Here is a 15,679-nt window from a genome sequence, read left to right as displayed (position 1 = left end):
CTCTCTCTCTCTCTCTCTCTCTCTCTCTCTCTCTCTCTCTCTCTCTTTCTCTTTTCAAAACAAGAATGGGATTAATGCCTGGCTTCTAAAAAATATAGATCAAAACATTCTCTTTACCCTCCTTTCTGGCCCAGGTTCTGGCATTTATTGACATTCTGCAGACTCAAAAACGATGTGAAAAGCTGTAGCCAATCAGTATTCAAAGCCACATTAGTTTCATAGGTAGAGGTCACCACATGTTTATTAAGGCACAGCTAAGACTTATGCACAGTATCTAGGAAGCAGTTTCGTAAATTAAAGTCATAGTACAATTTCAATCATATAAAGCAGTCAGAGGTGACTCTCTGCTATGCTCATGAAATATTGTTATCCACAGAGTGCTGAAACTATATATTATGCTTTGGAAGAGGTTATAGGGCTAACAAAAGCACATTCAAGACTTCCAGTCTTACAAAACAGAGCACAGAAACTTGAAAGTCCTAAATAAGTGGATACCAAACAGCATAAGATAGTGCCACAGGGTGCCATGACTGACGCATGACATTAGTAGGAACCCGTAGATTTTCAAAGTCAAATGTAAAGAATACAAGAGTGCGCCTTAAAGTTGTGCCAAGAAAGTAAAAGCAAATAACAGCAAAAAGCATATACAGTTCCTGGGACCTACTCTGTGGATGCTACATTTTTACAAAACTTTGTGCTTTGTTTTCAGGCTCTGATTTGTAACAGTTACATGTTTTCGAATCTCAGTGATCAAAACAAATTTAAAAGACTTCAGTAGTAAAATGTGTATGTGTATTTATGTACATGTTTCCATGTGTTCATGTATGCTGGTCATATTTATAGATCAAGACATGATAGAGATATAAAATATCCTTCTGTTGAGGGGAATAAAGTAAAATAAAAGACATGAATATTAGCAGAATACAAAGTGAGAAAGTACGTGGGTTGTGACACTAATAATACACAGCTTCAAGAAACCTGAGCCACCTCAGATGATACTAATTGCTAAATCTTTTCTACAAAATTTGAGTTCAAAATTAGAAAGTAGATGGATGGATGGATGGATGGATGGATAGACAGATATATAGATATCCTCTTTCTTCTTCCTCTTCCTCACCTCCTCCCTCCCCTCCTCCTCCTCCTCCTCCTCCTCCTAGAAAATGTGAACAGTCCAGTGTGGAGCACTAAATTAATTATGAGAAAAGACAAAACTCTCTTGATCAGACTTCAGATTACACTGGTGCTGATGGACATTGTGAGACTGGGATTTTCCTCTCCTCCCTGTGCATCTGTGAGTGAGCCAATGGGACAAGGACAAGGGCTCATCCAAGAACTTCTACTCCCTCTCATGCCTGCTCTACAACCCAAGTTACTTTTCCTTGGATTTTACACGATCGCCATTGTTCTCCCTCCAGTTTTCCTATTTTTTTTCTTTTTATTCTTCCACTTTTATCATTTGCGCCTGCCCACAGCTGCTCAAACATAGCACTTGATGAGTGTTATTTAAGTGTGAAAGCAGAAATCTTTATTATAATTCAATTCTAAAGCAGGACTCAGTACTCTTCCAGGTACAAAGCAGCATTCTTAGCTGTTAAAATGAACAAAAGGAGCCAGACGATGCTTTCAATGATCTTATGCCCTAGTCCACAGGCAAATAAATAAAAGTACATAAAGGATAGGCTAACAATAAAGTGACAGAACAATGTCAGTGTGCCTCACATAGATGACTGATGATTCAGGAAGAAGAGGATTTTACATAAAAATGGGACATATGAACTGGGTATCAAAAGCTGAACAGGAACACACCAAACTCACCAGCTATAGCAAACTCAGGAAACAAATTTCAAAGCACAAAACTTTGACATGAACAAAAGTACAAAAGCTTTAGAAAACAGATGTTCTCTCTGGCCTTCATTCCCCTTTGTCCCCCAAAGTCTCTCAGTGGCAGGTGGTTGTCCCTGTGCCCCATGTCGAACAGACAGGCTGAGAAGAATCTAGAGGACTCTAAAAACATAAGGCATGTCATATCATCTAGTCATATCCATATGGGCTGTCCAATCCTTACTGAGCCTGGAGACAAGAATAAATAGTCTTCTGCATGTGTTCAGGTCTTTTTTATTGAAGGCTTTCAGGGTCGCATAAAATGTGGTTAAAGTGAATGTGTTCCAGTATTCTTTTGGTAACTTTTGTTATGGGAATGCCAGCCATGGTGCTTGTCCTAGATGAGGGAGGGAAAGGGGAGTCTGTGAGTATGAATGTGTGTGTGTGTGTGTGTGTGTGTGTGTGTGTGTGTGTGTGTGTGTTCCTACAAGGAGGACATTTTAGTATAATAGTGACATATATGAAAACACATATAGATGGCTTGCAGCACTGATTGCTATGGGAAAATGAGATGATAGTGGAAGAGAGGGCAGATTGAGCTCATGTTCAATTTTTTTTGTGCTCACATTTCCAGAAATGCCCCCCCTTCCCTCCAGGTATCCAATTTTCCTTTTTGGCAAAAAACAAATCCAGAAGACAAGAATAAAGTACTAGAAATAATACCATGGGGAGAATATTCTTGTAAGTCCTGTGTTTTTATCATGGATTCATGTCTTTCCCATGATTCTTCAGGGTCACTTCCAAAAGAGGTTCACTGAGAGTTGCTGGCCATGGACTTGCCTTACTCTGACTCAAGTCATGATGGTATAAGTGGCCCTGTACCAGTTATGAACCACTGTACTATAGAGATAGGATCAGTTCTTCTTCCCTGTAAATAACTGACATGCACATCTTGATAGTCAGACATTCTCAGTGATAATTCTTCAAAATAAGCTTTCCTTCAGGGTATGGGGTTGAAGAGAATTCTAGATGTTCAGTCATAACATATACACAAGAAATGGGACCAATGAGTCAAACAGTGACATATAGCAAAACACACACACACATACACACACACACACACACACACACACTTGCATACTCACACACACCCGCACACATGCACACACGCATACACACACACTCACATACACACACTCGCACACATACACACACGCACACACACACTCACATACACACACTCGCACACATGCACACACAAAACTTAGAGATGTCACATAATATTTTCATGCTAAATTATGCTCTGATTCCATATATCACAGTCCACACAAGTAGACAAACTTTTCACACAAGTGTGAAACTCCAAAAGAATCTTGCAAATATATTTTTCCCCATCATTTTGCCCCTACTTATCAAATATCTTGCTCTTCCCACTATGAGAGAATGAACATGGGCAAGCAGAGCCATATATATATATATATATATATATATATATATATATATATATATTCCTTGTCAAGTCAAATCGAAGATTAGTTTTTAAATGACCTCAGATACACATAGAAAAGAACAGTAGCATCACTAAAAAGGTTTCCTAGAGACATACCTGAGAAGAACAATTACATAATATTATATTTCCATGGAGTACTAAGGCCAGGCACACTTTGCTCAAGCAAACAGTAATAAGCACTGACAGCCCTGCCTCTGGATATGTTTCCATTTGGTGCCACAAGCAACTTTGGATTGAGGCAAATGGAACTAGATATCAGAATGAATCCCTCAGTCTCCTGAGGATAACAGGGGCAAGAACAAGGACCAAGTAAGTGCCAAGTTTCCATTTTTTTAACTTGCTTGTCCACCTCTAAGGAAGCTTCTACTCCAAATGTAACAAGAATCCACTCTTGGTCCTGAAACCCTTGCCTATGTGAAAAGAAAATCAAGGGATGCCACAGGCTCAGAGTAACAAACTAATGTTCATCTTGCAAGGTTTCTGAGGAAGGGGGATGTGCATCTTGCCTCCTAGCACGGCGGGCAGCTGCTAGAAGCAAATGCTCATCAGCATCCACGAAAATGCTGGGACAGTAACAGCAAAGGCATCCCAGCTGTGCAGACTCAGAAGACATGCTCAGCTCATCTGAGAAGGCCCGTGCCTCTCCTAAAACTAAACTACCCATTACTGCACCGCTTGCTTTACATGACTACTTTAAATGAGTATGCTAGGAACCACTGTCTACATAGGAGTGTGGCATTTGAATAAGGCCAGACAGCATGTTTAAATACAGCCCTGCCAGTTTCTCCTCACATGCATGAGTACTTAAGTCTCCAATAATGACTCTTCAACACATGCATGCGTGGCTCACATGGAGGCCAGAAGTGAACGTTGGGTCCCCTGAGTTTGGAATTAGAGATGGTTGCAGGCTACCATGCAGGTGCTGGGAACTTAACTGGGTCCTCTGCAAGGGCAACTGGGGTTCTGCATTGATGAAGCATCTCTTGAGACTCGCTGCAGCAAAATTTTATAAAGATAGAAAAGCTCTTTAATCAGCAGCGGTCTTCATGTTTTCCAATTGCTCCTCTGCAGAGACTAACGCTGCCATACATTTTATATATTCAGCACCATTCACTGCCACACACACAGGCAAATTATCATTGAAAACTCTGGAATGTTTGAATTGAAATAAAACTTAGGTGTACAATGGCAAATGTCCTCAGATTAATTGAGTTGCAAGAGACATACTCCAAAAATTGACTGAAGTCCATGATATTAGGAAGACAGAAAATTTATCTAGTTTTAGTAAATGTCAAATCAGCAGCTATTGCTTTTAAGATTAATAAAAGATGTAATGGTTTCTAGATAGCCTCTAAATAGAGATTACTATGAATGGAGAAGTGATTTACCAACAGTCACCACAATGAGATTTCTCTAAAGGTTACAATCATCAGTTATTTAGCTGAAACACTGCCGAGAACGCCTGGTCATTTCGTGAATAATGCATAATGTTCATTGTAGACTTGATCTGTACTATAACAATACAGATATTTCTAAAATAATAGAAAAAAACTATCTGTTGCCTTCCAATTGCTTAACATATCATTTCCATGAAGTAATTGACTCGGGACATATTACACACTGTCACCTGAGTGTTCCCCCTGCAAGCATAACTTGTAATAATCTGTATACAATGGGTATCACACAACAAACTCATCAACCTTTATAGACTGCTAAGAAAAGATGTGATGAATGCCGGGCAGAGTAAAAGACCTTTCAGAGGCAGCAAATTAAAATGATTAAAATTCTACATAGTTATGTGGGACAAATTTAAATTTCAGCTTTGAAATTTAATTATTAGCATGATCAACTCATCACATTAGAAAATGTTGCCTACATGGTGTGAGCACTTTTCATATAAATTTCAAAATGCCTTTAGGTTTAAGGTTTATTCAAGAGTCTGTCTGGAGAGGCTCAAAGTATAATGTCTGTCTGTTTTATTGTTGGATTATGAACTGCACTTCATAGGATGCCGCGGGCTATTTATATAAGCTTGTTTATCCATATGAACTTCTTCAAGGGCACAACATAGAAGACCTTAATAAATTAAAATGAATTTCTTTTGATGTTGTTGTTTCATGACTATTTGATCGAAACGAGTAGCAGTTTTGCATTAAAGAGTTAGAATAAAGCAATAAGCTGTGTGCATATTCTATACCAGTGTCAGCTTGTAGGAAGTGATTCTGCATCCCAGAAACACTGGAGAGCCAGTGTGGAAAGGATGGAGTCACTGAACTTGCATCTTCAGCTCTAGTCTATCGCAAGTTTACTAACAATGAACATGCATCAATTTCCATGCTCGACCACAATCATTAACTAAGATGTGTTATCTCCTTCTAGGCTCCTCAGTAACCATCCCCACCTCCCTGCCATCATCAGTGATACCTCACACCCTGGCATAGACTGTGACATCCATGGGGAAATGTGACCATGCTCTATCTTCTTACCCATCTTAATCATAACAAGTAATTCCAGAGCTGAACTGACTGAAAGCCACACAGTGAAAAATCAATTAGTAGTTACAGTCTATGCCTGACAAAATTCTCACCTGGAATGTTTGATAATTATGACACAAAATGAATGTTGTTTATAGCACTGATTCTGGTTTTAGATCTGTTATGAGTTCACTGCAAACTCATCTCTCATCTATATAAAATAAGTCAATATTTCTATATGATCTAAAAGTACACATCTAAAAAGACCATAGTTCCAAACCTACATTGTTTCATCATACAAGAACAAAGTGAGCAAGACCCATCCCTCTTCTGTCTATTTAGGCCGCCTTTCCTACCAAGAGAGCCTTTTCTGTTTTAAACACATTCAGAACAGAAGCAAATTATAATTGTGATAAGCAAATAAATATAAGTCCAGTCTATCAATTTATATAAAATTAAAAAATATCATTTTACACCATGTGTTTTCTGACTCACCAAATTTATCAGTTCCTTTTACATTGTTCAGACGAAACATAAAGATAATCACGCCTGAACTAATAATTTATCCACCACGCATGCAGTAAAATTATATACAAATCTTTTGTGAAATTTCAGGGTTACTCTGGTATCTAGGCCATGCATTCTTATGTCAGCAAATTGATAATCTACATTCTCCAAGGCAGAATAGCCAACAGGAATATGTGTTCATTTATTGTCGGGTTGACGTCCTACCCATGAGGGGTGCTTTGGGTGTGTGTTGGTAAGAGTAGGGCTGAGTGAATTCCAAAGCCAAAAATATTTACTCCAAGTTCCCTTATAGGAAATTTTGTCAGCCCTGCTCAAAAGGAAAATAACATAGAGAAATCCAAATTCTAATTTTCCTCTCTCAAACAGAACACAATTCTTTTATATTATCTAATATTTTGCATAATTTTAATCACATTTTCCCCTTCCCTGAACTCCCTACCCATCAAACTTCAAAACAAAAGAAAACAAAAAAGAGAAAAAAAAGATAAACAAACAACAAGGGGGGGACGACACAAAAGCATGGAGTCCATTTTGTGTTGGCCAATTGTTCCTCCGTGTGGGGCTGATATACTCAGTATTACTCCTTCAGAGAAAACTCATTTTCCCTTTCCTACCTGGTATCCAATGCAAACAGCTTCTTGGTTAGAAGTGGGACTTTGTGTCAACTCCCCTTTCCCCTAAGAACACAAGGCTTAAGTATGGATGATGTCTGTCTTTCTTATCCGAAATGTTGGCAGCTAGAAATGTCACAGGTTTCAGCTACTGGAATGTTTATATATACATAAAATACCTGAAAGAAAAGAGTCAGGCCTATATGCAAAATTCATTTATTTTTCACACATCCCTATGTACATCTCCCTATGTATGCCACCTTAATATAAGTTTATATATTATTTTTAATAACTGCATACAGGCATGCAACAAAGCTTTCTTATTATAGCATCATGTCGGAATACTCTGAGCATTAGAGAGCTTCTAAGGTCATGGTTGGTGATTAGGAATTTTCAAACTAATTGATTCACATATGTGTGATCACAGCTCTTAGCATGCAATGGCAATCACAGTCACAACTGACGTTTCATCTTGATCAGAATTCAAATAAAAGGTGACAGCACCCCACCAGTACTCTTTCCAACAACTTTCCCAACACAGCCAAAGTTACAAGGACTTTTCCAGTGGTAGCTGGCAATATGACATCACCTAAGAATTATTTCAGATGGACATAGTGGCATAGGCCTTTAACCCCAGCAGATCTCCGTGAGTCTGAAAACCTGGTCTGCAGTGAGATCCATAACAGCCAGGTCTATATAAGAAGACCCTGTCTTACCCTGAAGCACACAAACACACACACACACACACACACACACACACACACACACACACACACACACGTAGATCTAGCGATGTCTCATCAGTTAAGAGGACCTGAGTTTAGTTCCCAGCTCCCTGGGCAATTCACAACTGCCTGCAATTCTAGATCCAGGAAGGTCCAAGACCTCTTGCCTTCTAGGGCACCCCTACTCACATGTACATAACCAGACACAGACACATATACATATATAAAATTAAAATAATAAAAATCAATCTTAAGGAAAAGAACTTAATCTGCCTTTTGTCCACAGGAGAGGTTATCTACACCTCCTCAGTCTGTTTTTATTTGATGCTTGCAAAGGTTCCTTATATGTTAGGACATGAGAACCTCAAGATTTTTGGCTATCCACTATGAATAATACACTCTTAAGAAAAGAAAATCAATGGCCAATACCACATATATGTCAATTAATCCATGCATAGTTGAACATTAAAAATGCCCTCAAGTTTTAGAAGTTTCAGGAAACAAGAAATTCTAAAATTTAATCATCAGACGGACAGACCTACTATTTAAAAATAATTTTAAGGATAACTATTTAAAGGATTTGAAAAACAAATATATGTTTATATTCATAACTTTCAGCCAATGTGTCCATAGAGGAACATGAAAAATTAACAGAGGGATTGATTTTCAAAGTCAATAATGTCATGAATTCAAAACTGCCTGCTCTGCTTGGGTCTACTCTCTCCCTGTTTTTGTTCAGTTAAGACAAAACACAGTTGCTCTGCCTATGAGCCATGCTCCCCATATATTTACATATGTAAATTATTTCATCCTAAATCATAACACATATGTAAATTATTTCATCCTAACTCCTATAAAAATCTTAATTAATGTAAAAGAATGTTTAGGTGGGCAGACTTTTCTAAAATAAAATAGAAATAGAAGAGAGTCATTTCACCTTCACATGGTGTCTTTCTCATGCAGAGTTCAGATTTCCACATTTGAATCCCTTTAAAGGATTTGATATGCAGGAAAAGAAGAGAGGGTGCTGGTGAGCATTTCATTCCAGAGACACAGACCGACCACCATAATCCAGAAAAAGCAGTGGCCTAAAACCTACCTTTTACTGAGGTGTTTGGTGGAGGGCCTTCCAGCCTCAGGTTCCATGGAGGATCCCCTTGGTTGGCAAAGTCTCTCATCTTGAGATAACTAATTGTAAGTCGGATGATGGATGCCTTGTCGAGCTGGCTGGTGATGGCGGCAGGAAGAGGCAACAACTTGGCCAATTCATAGAACTCAAAATTTTCTTTTCCCCGGCGGGAGCGAGCAGCATCTCTGGATTTCTCTTTTCTCAGTGCTTGTAAACTGAAAACAAAGAGGTAGGAAAGGCTTTTAGAACATGTGGTTCTGATTTTTAGCTTCTATCTCCTTTCCACCCAAAATAGATAAAAAAATGAATCCGGAATTCAAGTGCCACAGTTAGATGAATTTTAAGTAATGCCTACGGTGTCCGCTTGTCACAAACAGTTATAATTAATAAAATCATGTTTTGCTTGTTACAACACTTCCGTCTTCCAGCTGTCCAGACAGTGAGATACAGCCCTTGTTTCTAAGATATAAGGCTTACAAGTGAGGCACGGTGTTACAACCATAAGCAGTTTAAGACTCAGCTTGTATGGTTGTGTTCATATACTGATTCTCAAGATTTGCTTCATTCAACTTTCATTGCCACTAGAAACTTTAGCCTCCAAAAGAAACACTTTGTAATTTTTGTTTCAGTTATCATCTTGGAGAACAAAGGTAAATCCTAGAGTAAGCCACTTTGGCAGAATCAACACAGATAATGCTCCGGTGTTCTTAGACCCCTACAAGGATCTCCACACTTGCACACTGAAAATATAGACTGTACAAGGTGTTGATGTTCCTTGATAAGAGAACACTATAACTTCATACAAGGGGGCCTGCATTAGCATAGAGATAGAGTCTCAGAGACACTGGAGAATGAACTGCCACCCAAAGCCAAACTTTCTGATAACATGAGTTTTAGGTTGAAAGATAAGCTCTGTCTGGGTTATTAAAATTTATAGACGTTATAGACATATTACTTCACAGAGGAGGCAACAGGTTGGATCCAGCATTTTCCTTTAACTATTCATGTGTATTTCTGTTTGAAGTGTGGCTCGCATGGCTGAGAGCCGAATCTGGCACCACCGAAGCCGTATGTGAGAGCCTGGTGGGAAACCTGGCTCCTCTGAGCCACGCTCACTGCTTTGTATCTGATGAGCAATGTATTCAAGCTCAGACCCCAGTGATAACTAACTGGGTTATATGTGCAGCATCAAGGAACTAATAAAAATAACTGGTGACTATCTATTACTGAACGGAGATGTTTTAAATGTTTAAATCCATATCCTGGATTCCTGGAAAAGAACAAGAGCCACAAGGGAGGATGCGAGGAAGGAAGTGTAGAGAAGGAGATCAAAACTGTTTCAGCAGCATGCCTGCATCTTCCATAAATAAAAAGTGAAGGATAATCTGCCAAACCACATTATAGCAGCCATGGATTGCTCACAGTGGAAAAACACATGCTCTTCATATACCCCAAACATCTTAACAGAATATCTGCTTAACTTAAGAAATGCCATGGTAGTTGCTGGTTTAATAGCCCAAGCAGCACATATGCTCATGTGGTTAGTAAATAAATGCATATAAATATATATGTATCCATGCATACATTAGGCAACTAATGCTATTATTTTGAATCATTTAAATAATGAGCAATATGATTCAGGAGATAACTTCAGGCAGAAACATGATCAACTTATAAGGAAAAATTGTGTTACGTCACATACTTCCCAACATTGTGATCAGTTTATTAGAATCTACAAATGTTTAATATTAGATTACTGAAAACTATGTAAGTCAGAGGCATTAACATAGGGCCTAGTGTAGGTATACCCAGGATCCAAGCAAAGATCTTAGACCAGAGGATCTTGGGTCTCCCTTTGCATAGTACAACTAATTCACTTGGCAACAGCTAAGTGGGCCATGCCAAAAACACCATGGGTTTTCCACATTTGTTTTGTTTTGATTTAGTTTGATTTGGTTTAGTTCAGTTTGGTTAGGTGTTCTACACTACACATAAGCAGGGGACGGTGCAGTGCTTGGAGTTTATTGCTTTTCTTTACTGTGTTCTCATAACTAAATACAAATCTAGAAGGGGGATTAAAATGACATTTCCTTGTTTCAGTAAGTGCTTATGATGAAATTCTAGAGCAGGGATTTTTAGGGCCTTTAAGGAGAAGGAAGGGGCTTTTAGTAAGTAAATAGAACCAGGGAATTGAAGGCCAACTATCCCAACCAAGAGATAACACATGATTTCAGCTCGCCACTCATGTTGCCAGACTCCCAGTGTTGCCACTTCTAGATTGAAAAAGAAAAGAATCTAAGTTTTTTTTAAATATGAAAGTTTCAACTTTTAATATATTAACTAATTCAAGTTTCTTTTGTTTAACTGTGCATGACAATAAAGCACATTATGGTCAATTTCGGATCAGTGACTCATTTTACAACTAGGTCATAACTGGGGAGGCCAATTTGGAAGGCAGCTTTACATGGATGTTATGTGTAATTTTCCTTGTCACCCAAATGATCATAAATGAATTAATTCATTATCTAATTAATATTCCTAATATTTACACTAGAAATTTCTCCATGCAACTAAAGCAAAGTGGATGATTAAGCAATTATTCTGAAATTGATATTAATGAATAGGCTTGTCAATAAACCAAGGGGAAAAATTAATCCTCATGAGGGCTGGAGATGCTAGGAGAGGGGGGAATGAAGAGGGAGAGGTTGATGGATGGGCACTAAGTTAAAGTTGTCTGGGAATGAAGAAAACAGTGGCAGGGTGCACAGGCCTGGTGTGGTGACTGTATACAGCAACAAGGGGCAGTGCAAGACAGACACTAGAAGGAAGCATTTTAAAAGATTCCATCAAAGGAACGATGAAGTTTTAAGGAGATAAATGTTTAATTTGATTTAAATATTATACAGTGCCTACATGTGTTGAACATTATACATGGTACCTATAGATAGATATGAATTTAATATTTTGTCTAGGTTACAATAAAAATAAGCAAAATATTAAAACGTAATTCAATTAAAACAGTAAAAAAATATGGCATCAGGAGAAGCGAACTGCAAGATGGTAGAAGACCAGCTAGTGGCTCCCAATGGGTTGATCGGGACACAACCCTTTGAGCCTCGGGGAGGGGAATAGATAGGTACTGACGTCTATGAACACTTTGCCTAAATATACTTCACTTGCTTTTCCACACCAGCACTGAGCAATGTTACTAACACACACACACACACACACACACACACACACACACACACACACNACACACACACACACACACACACACACACACACACACACACACACCCTCATAAGCACTTACACTACCACCTTCCTGTTCTCTTTGTCACCTTCTCACACTAGCTCCCTCAACTCTAACACACAATAGACCCCTCTACTGAAGTCATGTTCTTGGCCATTGTCTTAATAATATAGGGTTTCCCTGACTCCCACAGCACATCATTATGCATACACCATAGCTCCGAAGAGTTTCAGAATGACAGCACTGTGTCTATAATAAGTAATAATTGGTTTTGAGGGCAACAGCAATAAAATACAGTCAAAGGATTATAATGGCTGTTGAGACTCTGGTATAATAGATGAAACTAAAGATCTTAAGACAATAACACAGCTTTGCGGATTAATCCTCTGCTCAGCTTTATGAAGTAGAGCCTTGCTGTAATCAGTTCTCAAATTGAATTAAGGACCATGTTAAAACCTAAAACAAACTTTGTTTCTGTATATTATGTTCTAGACAAAACATTTGGGCTGCATTTCTAAAATGCAGAAGCAGCATATATTGGTGGTGTAGGAGGAAAATATCACAGTGCCTATCTCTCCCATCAAAAACATGACAAAACTTCCAGTTCATAATTATTGGCTTCCTGGATATAGCCATCCCAGAATTCTCCTGTGCTTGGTTTGGATTCTGGATAAAAGGAACAGAGAGCTCATTAATCCTCAGCAAAGACTGTGACAGCATCAGCTCTCTCTGGTGACTGCTCAGTCCTCTGCAGCAAAGAAGATCATCACGAGCAAATAACAAGATCAATAAATAAGTTCAAAAGACACCATTTTTCTGTATACATATTTTTTTTTACCAAATATCATACACAAGGTTGTGTTTCTGTGTTAATTTTCCAAGAGATCAGTAAGTGATTTTCAATCACCCCAACTGAGGGAAATACTAAGCATACATCTCCAGTTCCTATTAGAAGAACAAGAAATATTCAGCCAAAATATTTGGTGTTAATCCTTGCTCTGGTACTTATTAACTGTGTAAAGATAATTTTAATGCCTTGAGTTTTCTTATCTGTAAAATGGGATGATATCACTACGTACTTTTGTTATTATTTGTTAGAAATACTGTTTAAATGAAATGTTTATAGTTACCGTATAAGTCATGTGATGGTAGACTAATGGAATTTCACATGGCTAGTTTGATTCTTTGAATGTCCACAGTGCTCATTTATAATGGAAACACTCCTTTCACTAACATGACTAAAACAATACCCTGACTGCTGGCACTGAGCTCTCTCTTCTGAATAACATTTATTGTTCTTAGGGCCTATCCATCATATGCCACAGGTATACTTACACATATGTAATTAATAATGTACGCTTGAATATATGTAAAAAGTTTCTAGATAGGGGAATGAGTAGCCATTTTCAGTACACTCAAACATGGGATACAGCTGTAGGAAAAATAATTTTGTTCATATATAAAAATGAACATGTGATAAATATGAAGAGAATAGAGTACTCAAGAAGACTGAAAGTATGTGCAGAAAACCTTAAATGGTGATAGTCATTTTGGTAATTTTAAGTTATAAAGAACACATAGGCTCTTTTAGAAGGAAGACTGTCTTTCAAAATATCTTCCAAAGCTTGCTAATCTGAATGTTCTAGTGAGGTCAAATCCAGGACCCTGGAGAGCTCACACAACTAGGGATGTCTGTCCCTCAGGCTCCTCACCAAGAGTCATGTCACACTGAGAGACTGTATTTAATACAGAAACTGAGGAAATAGAAGAACCAAATCACAATTAAAGAAAGGGCATTGTCAGTTTCCTGACACATGGAACTAGCTATGAATATCAATCATTTACTGGACTTGTCCATTATAGGGAAAGTTGCAACTTTGAACTGGTTACTCATTAAATTATAAGGAAGCAATATCTTTTGAGTATCATCAACATTAGATATGCAAAATTGATTCCTTTTGGTTTGGAAGTCATTACAATGGTTAAAAATTATGACTGAACTAAAACAACTGTAGAGGCCAACAATGAGAACAATAGCAAAGTGTATGCAACAGAAGAGCAACAGGGGAACACAGTAACCCAACACTATCCTCCCCTGCAGTGATCTGCTCAGAGACATGCTCTTACAAACCAGGACAGACATGGGTGGGAGAGGGGACAGGGACAGGAAAAGGGGAACCTAAACAGGTATTGGGGGCAGGGGAGACAGGAGTGAAGCCCCGAGGGACAACAGAAAGAATGGAAGTAGATATACTTGGGAGGTAGGAGGTGGTGGGGGGAACCTCTAGAATGTACCAGAGATCTGGGAGGTGAGGCACACTCAGGACTCAAAGAGAGGGACCTTAGATGAAAGGCCAAACACTGGGGAGAGGGAACATATAGAGTCCACCTCCAGTAGAAAGACAGAGTATCAAGTGGAGGGGTGGAGTTTCATTTCCACCGTCAAAAACTCTGACCCAGAATTGTTTCTGTCTAAAAGAACTGGAGGGACAAAAATAGAGAAAGGACTGAGGGAAAGGAGGTTCAGTGATTGGCCCAATCTGGGATCCAGCTCAAGGGGAGTCTTCAAGGCCTGACACGATTACTGATGCTATGGTGTGCTTACAAACAGGAGGCTAGCATGACTGCCCTCCAAGAGGCCCAATAAGCAACTGAAAGACTCAGATGCAGATACTTACACCCAGCCAATGGACAGAAGATGGGAACCCCTGTGGTTGAATTAGGGAAAAGCTGGGAGAAGCTGAGGAGGAGGGCGACCCCATAGGAAGACCAGCAGTTGCAACTACTCCTAACCCCTGAGACCTCTCAAACACTGAGCCACCAACCAGCCAGCACACACTAGCTGATATGAGGTCCCTGACACATACAGCAGAGGACTGCCTGGTCTTGACTCAGTGAGAGAAGATGCACCTAACCCTCAAGAGACTAGAGGCCCTAGGGAGTGGGGAGGTCTGGTGGGGTGGGAGTGGGAAGTGGGGACATCCTCTTGGAGATGGGGTGGGGAAGAAGGGGAAGAGGAAAAGTAGGAGGGCAGACCGGGAGGGGCTAACCACTGCACTGTAAAAAATTATTAAATAATAACAATACTAATAATAATCAAGCTAAAATATATTTTGTGATGCAAATGTTTTGATTCATTTTCTTTGATACTGATGTTATCAGTTCAATGTTACCCCTCTCCACAGAAACCTCACCACTAAGCCTCAGCTTGAATACTTCCTGGAAAGTTTTACAATCTAATATGTAGTCTTTCTGAAAGATCATGGCAGGGTTTGGTTATCCCCCAACAGAGGAAGAAAGGAGCAGTGGAAAAGGGCTTTAAATTTTGCCCTTTTAAGGTACTTCTAAGGAGCCAGGCAGGCAAGATTTTATGGATTTTCCTACTTGTTTTGCTTAGGAGGACCCAGAACTACAGACTCCTATTTATCAATTAATCTGCCATGCAGCCTCAAAGGAAGAAGGTAGACCTGTATTAAAAATGCAGCCATCAAAAATTCATCAAAGGCTTCAGCATTTTAACTCATGAACCTTTGAACACCTGCACACTTGTCAGATCTCTGGTCATAGTTAATGGTAAAGTCTACAGTTACTCCAGTACCTACACTTGCCCTGACATGAGCTGAAT

The 15,679-nt window shown here is 39.0% G+C and overlaps 1 protein-coding gene across 5 annotated transcripts in view; it reads right to left on the bottom strand.

Annotated features, from left to right (window-relative positions):
• The window catches only part of Npas3 (neuronal PAS domain protein 3), an 819,449-nt gene that overhangs the window by 553,396 nt on the left and 250,374 nt on the right, over window positions 1-15,679 (bottom strand). For 3 of the 5 annotated variants that reach the window (XM_029541029.1, XM_029541030.1, XM_021201531.2), the window contains exon 3: window positions 8,769-9,013. In XM_029541029.1, the coding sequence (XP_029396889.1) occupies window positions 8,769-9,013 (245 nt within the window). Of the gene's footprint in view, window positions 1-8,606; window positions 8,658-8,768; window positions 9,014-15,679 lie in introns of all 5 variants that reach the window. The other 2 variants (XM_029541027.1, XM_029541028.1) reach the window with 1 other exon arrangement.

The sequence above is a fragment of the Mus pahari genome, chromosome 7 (assembly GCF_900095145.1).
Source record: "Mus pahari chromosome 7, PAHARI_EIJ_v1.1, whole genome shotgun sequence".
NCBI lineage: Eukaryota > Metazoa > Chordata > Mammalia > Rodentia > Muridae > Mus > Mus pahari.
The sequence above is the reverse complement of the archived record's forward strand: the minus strand, read 5'-3'. Positions and strand labels throughout refer to the sequence as shown.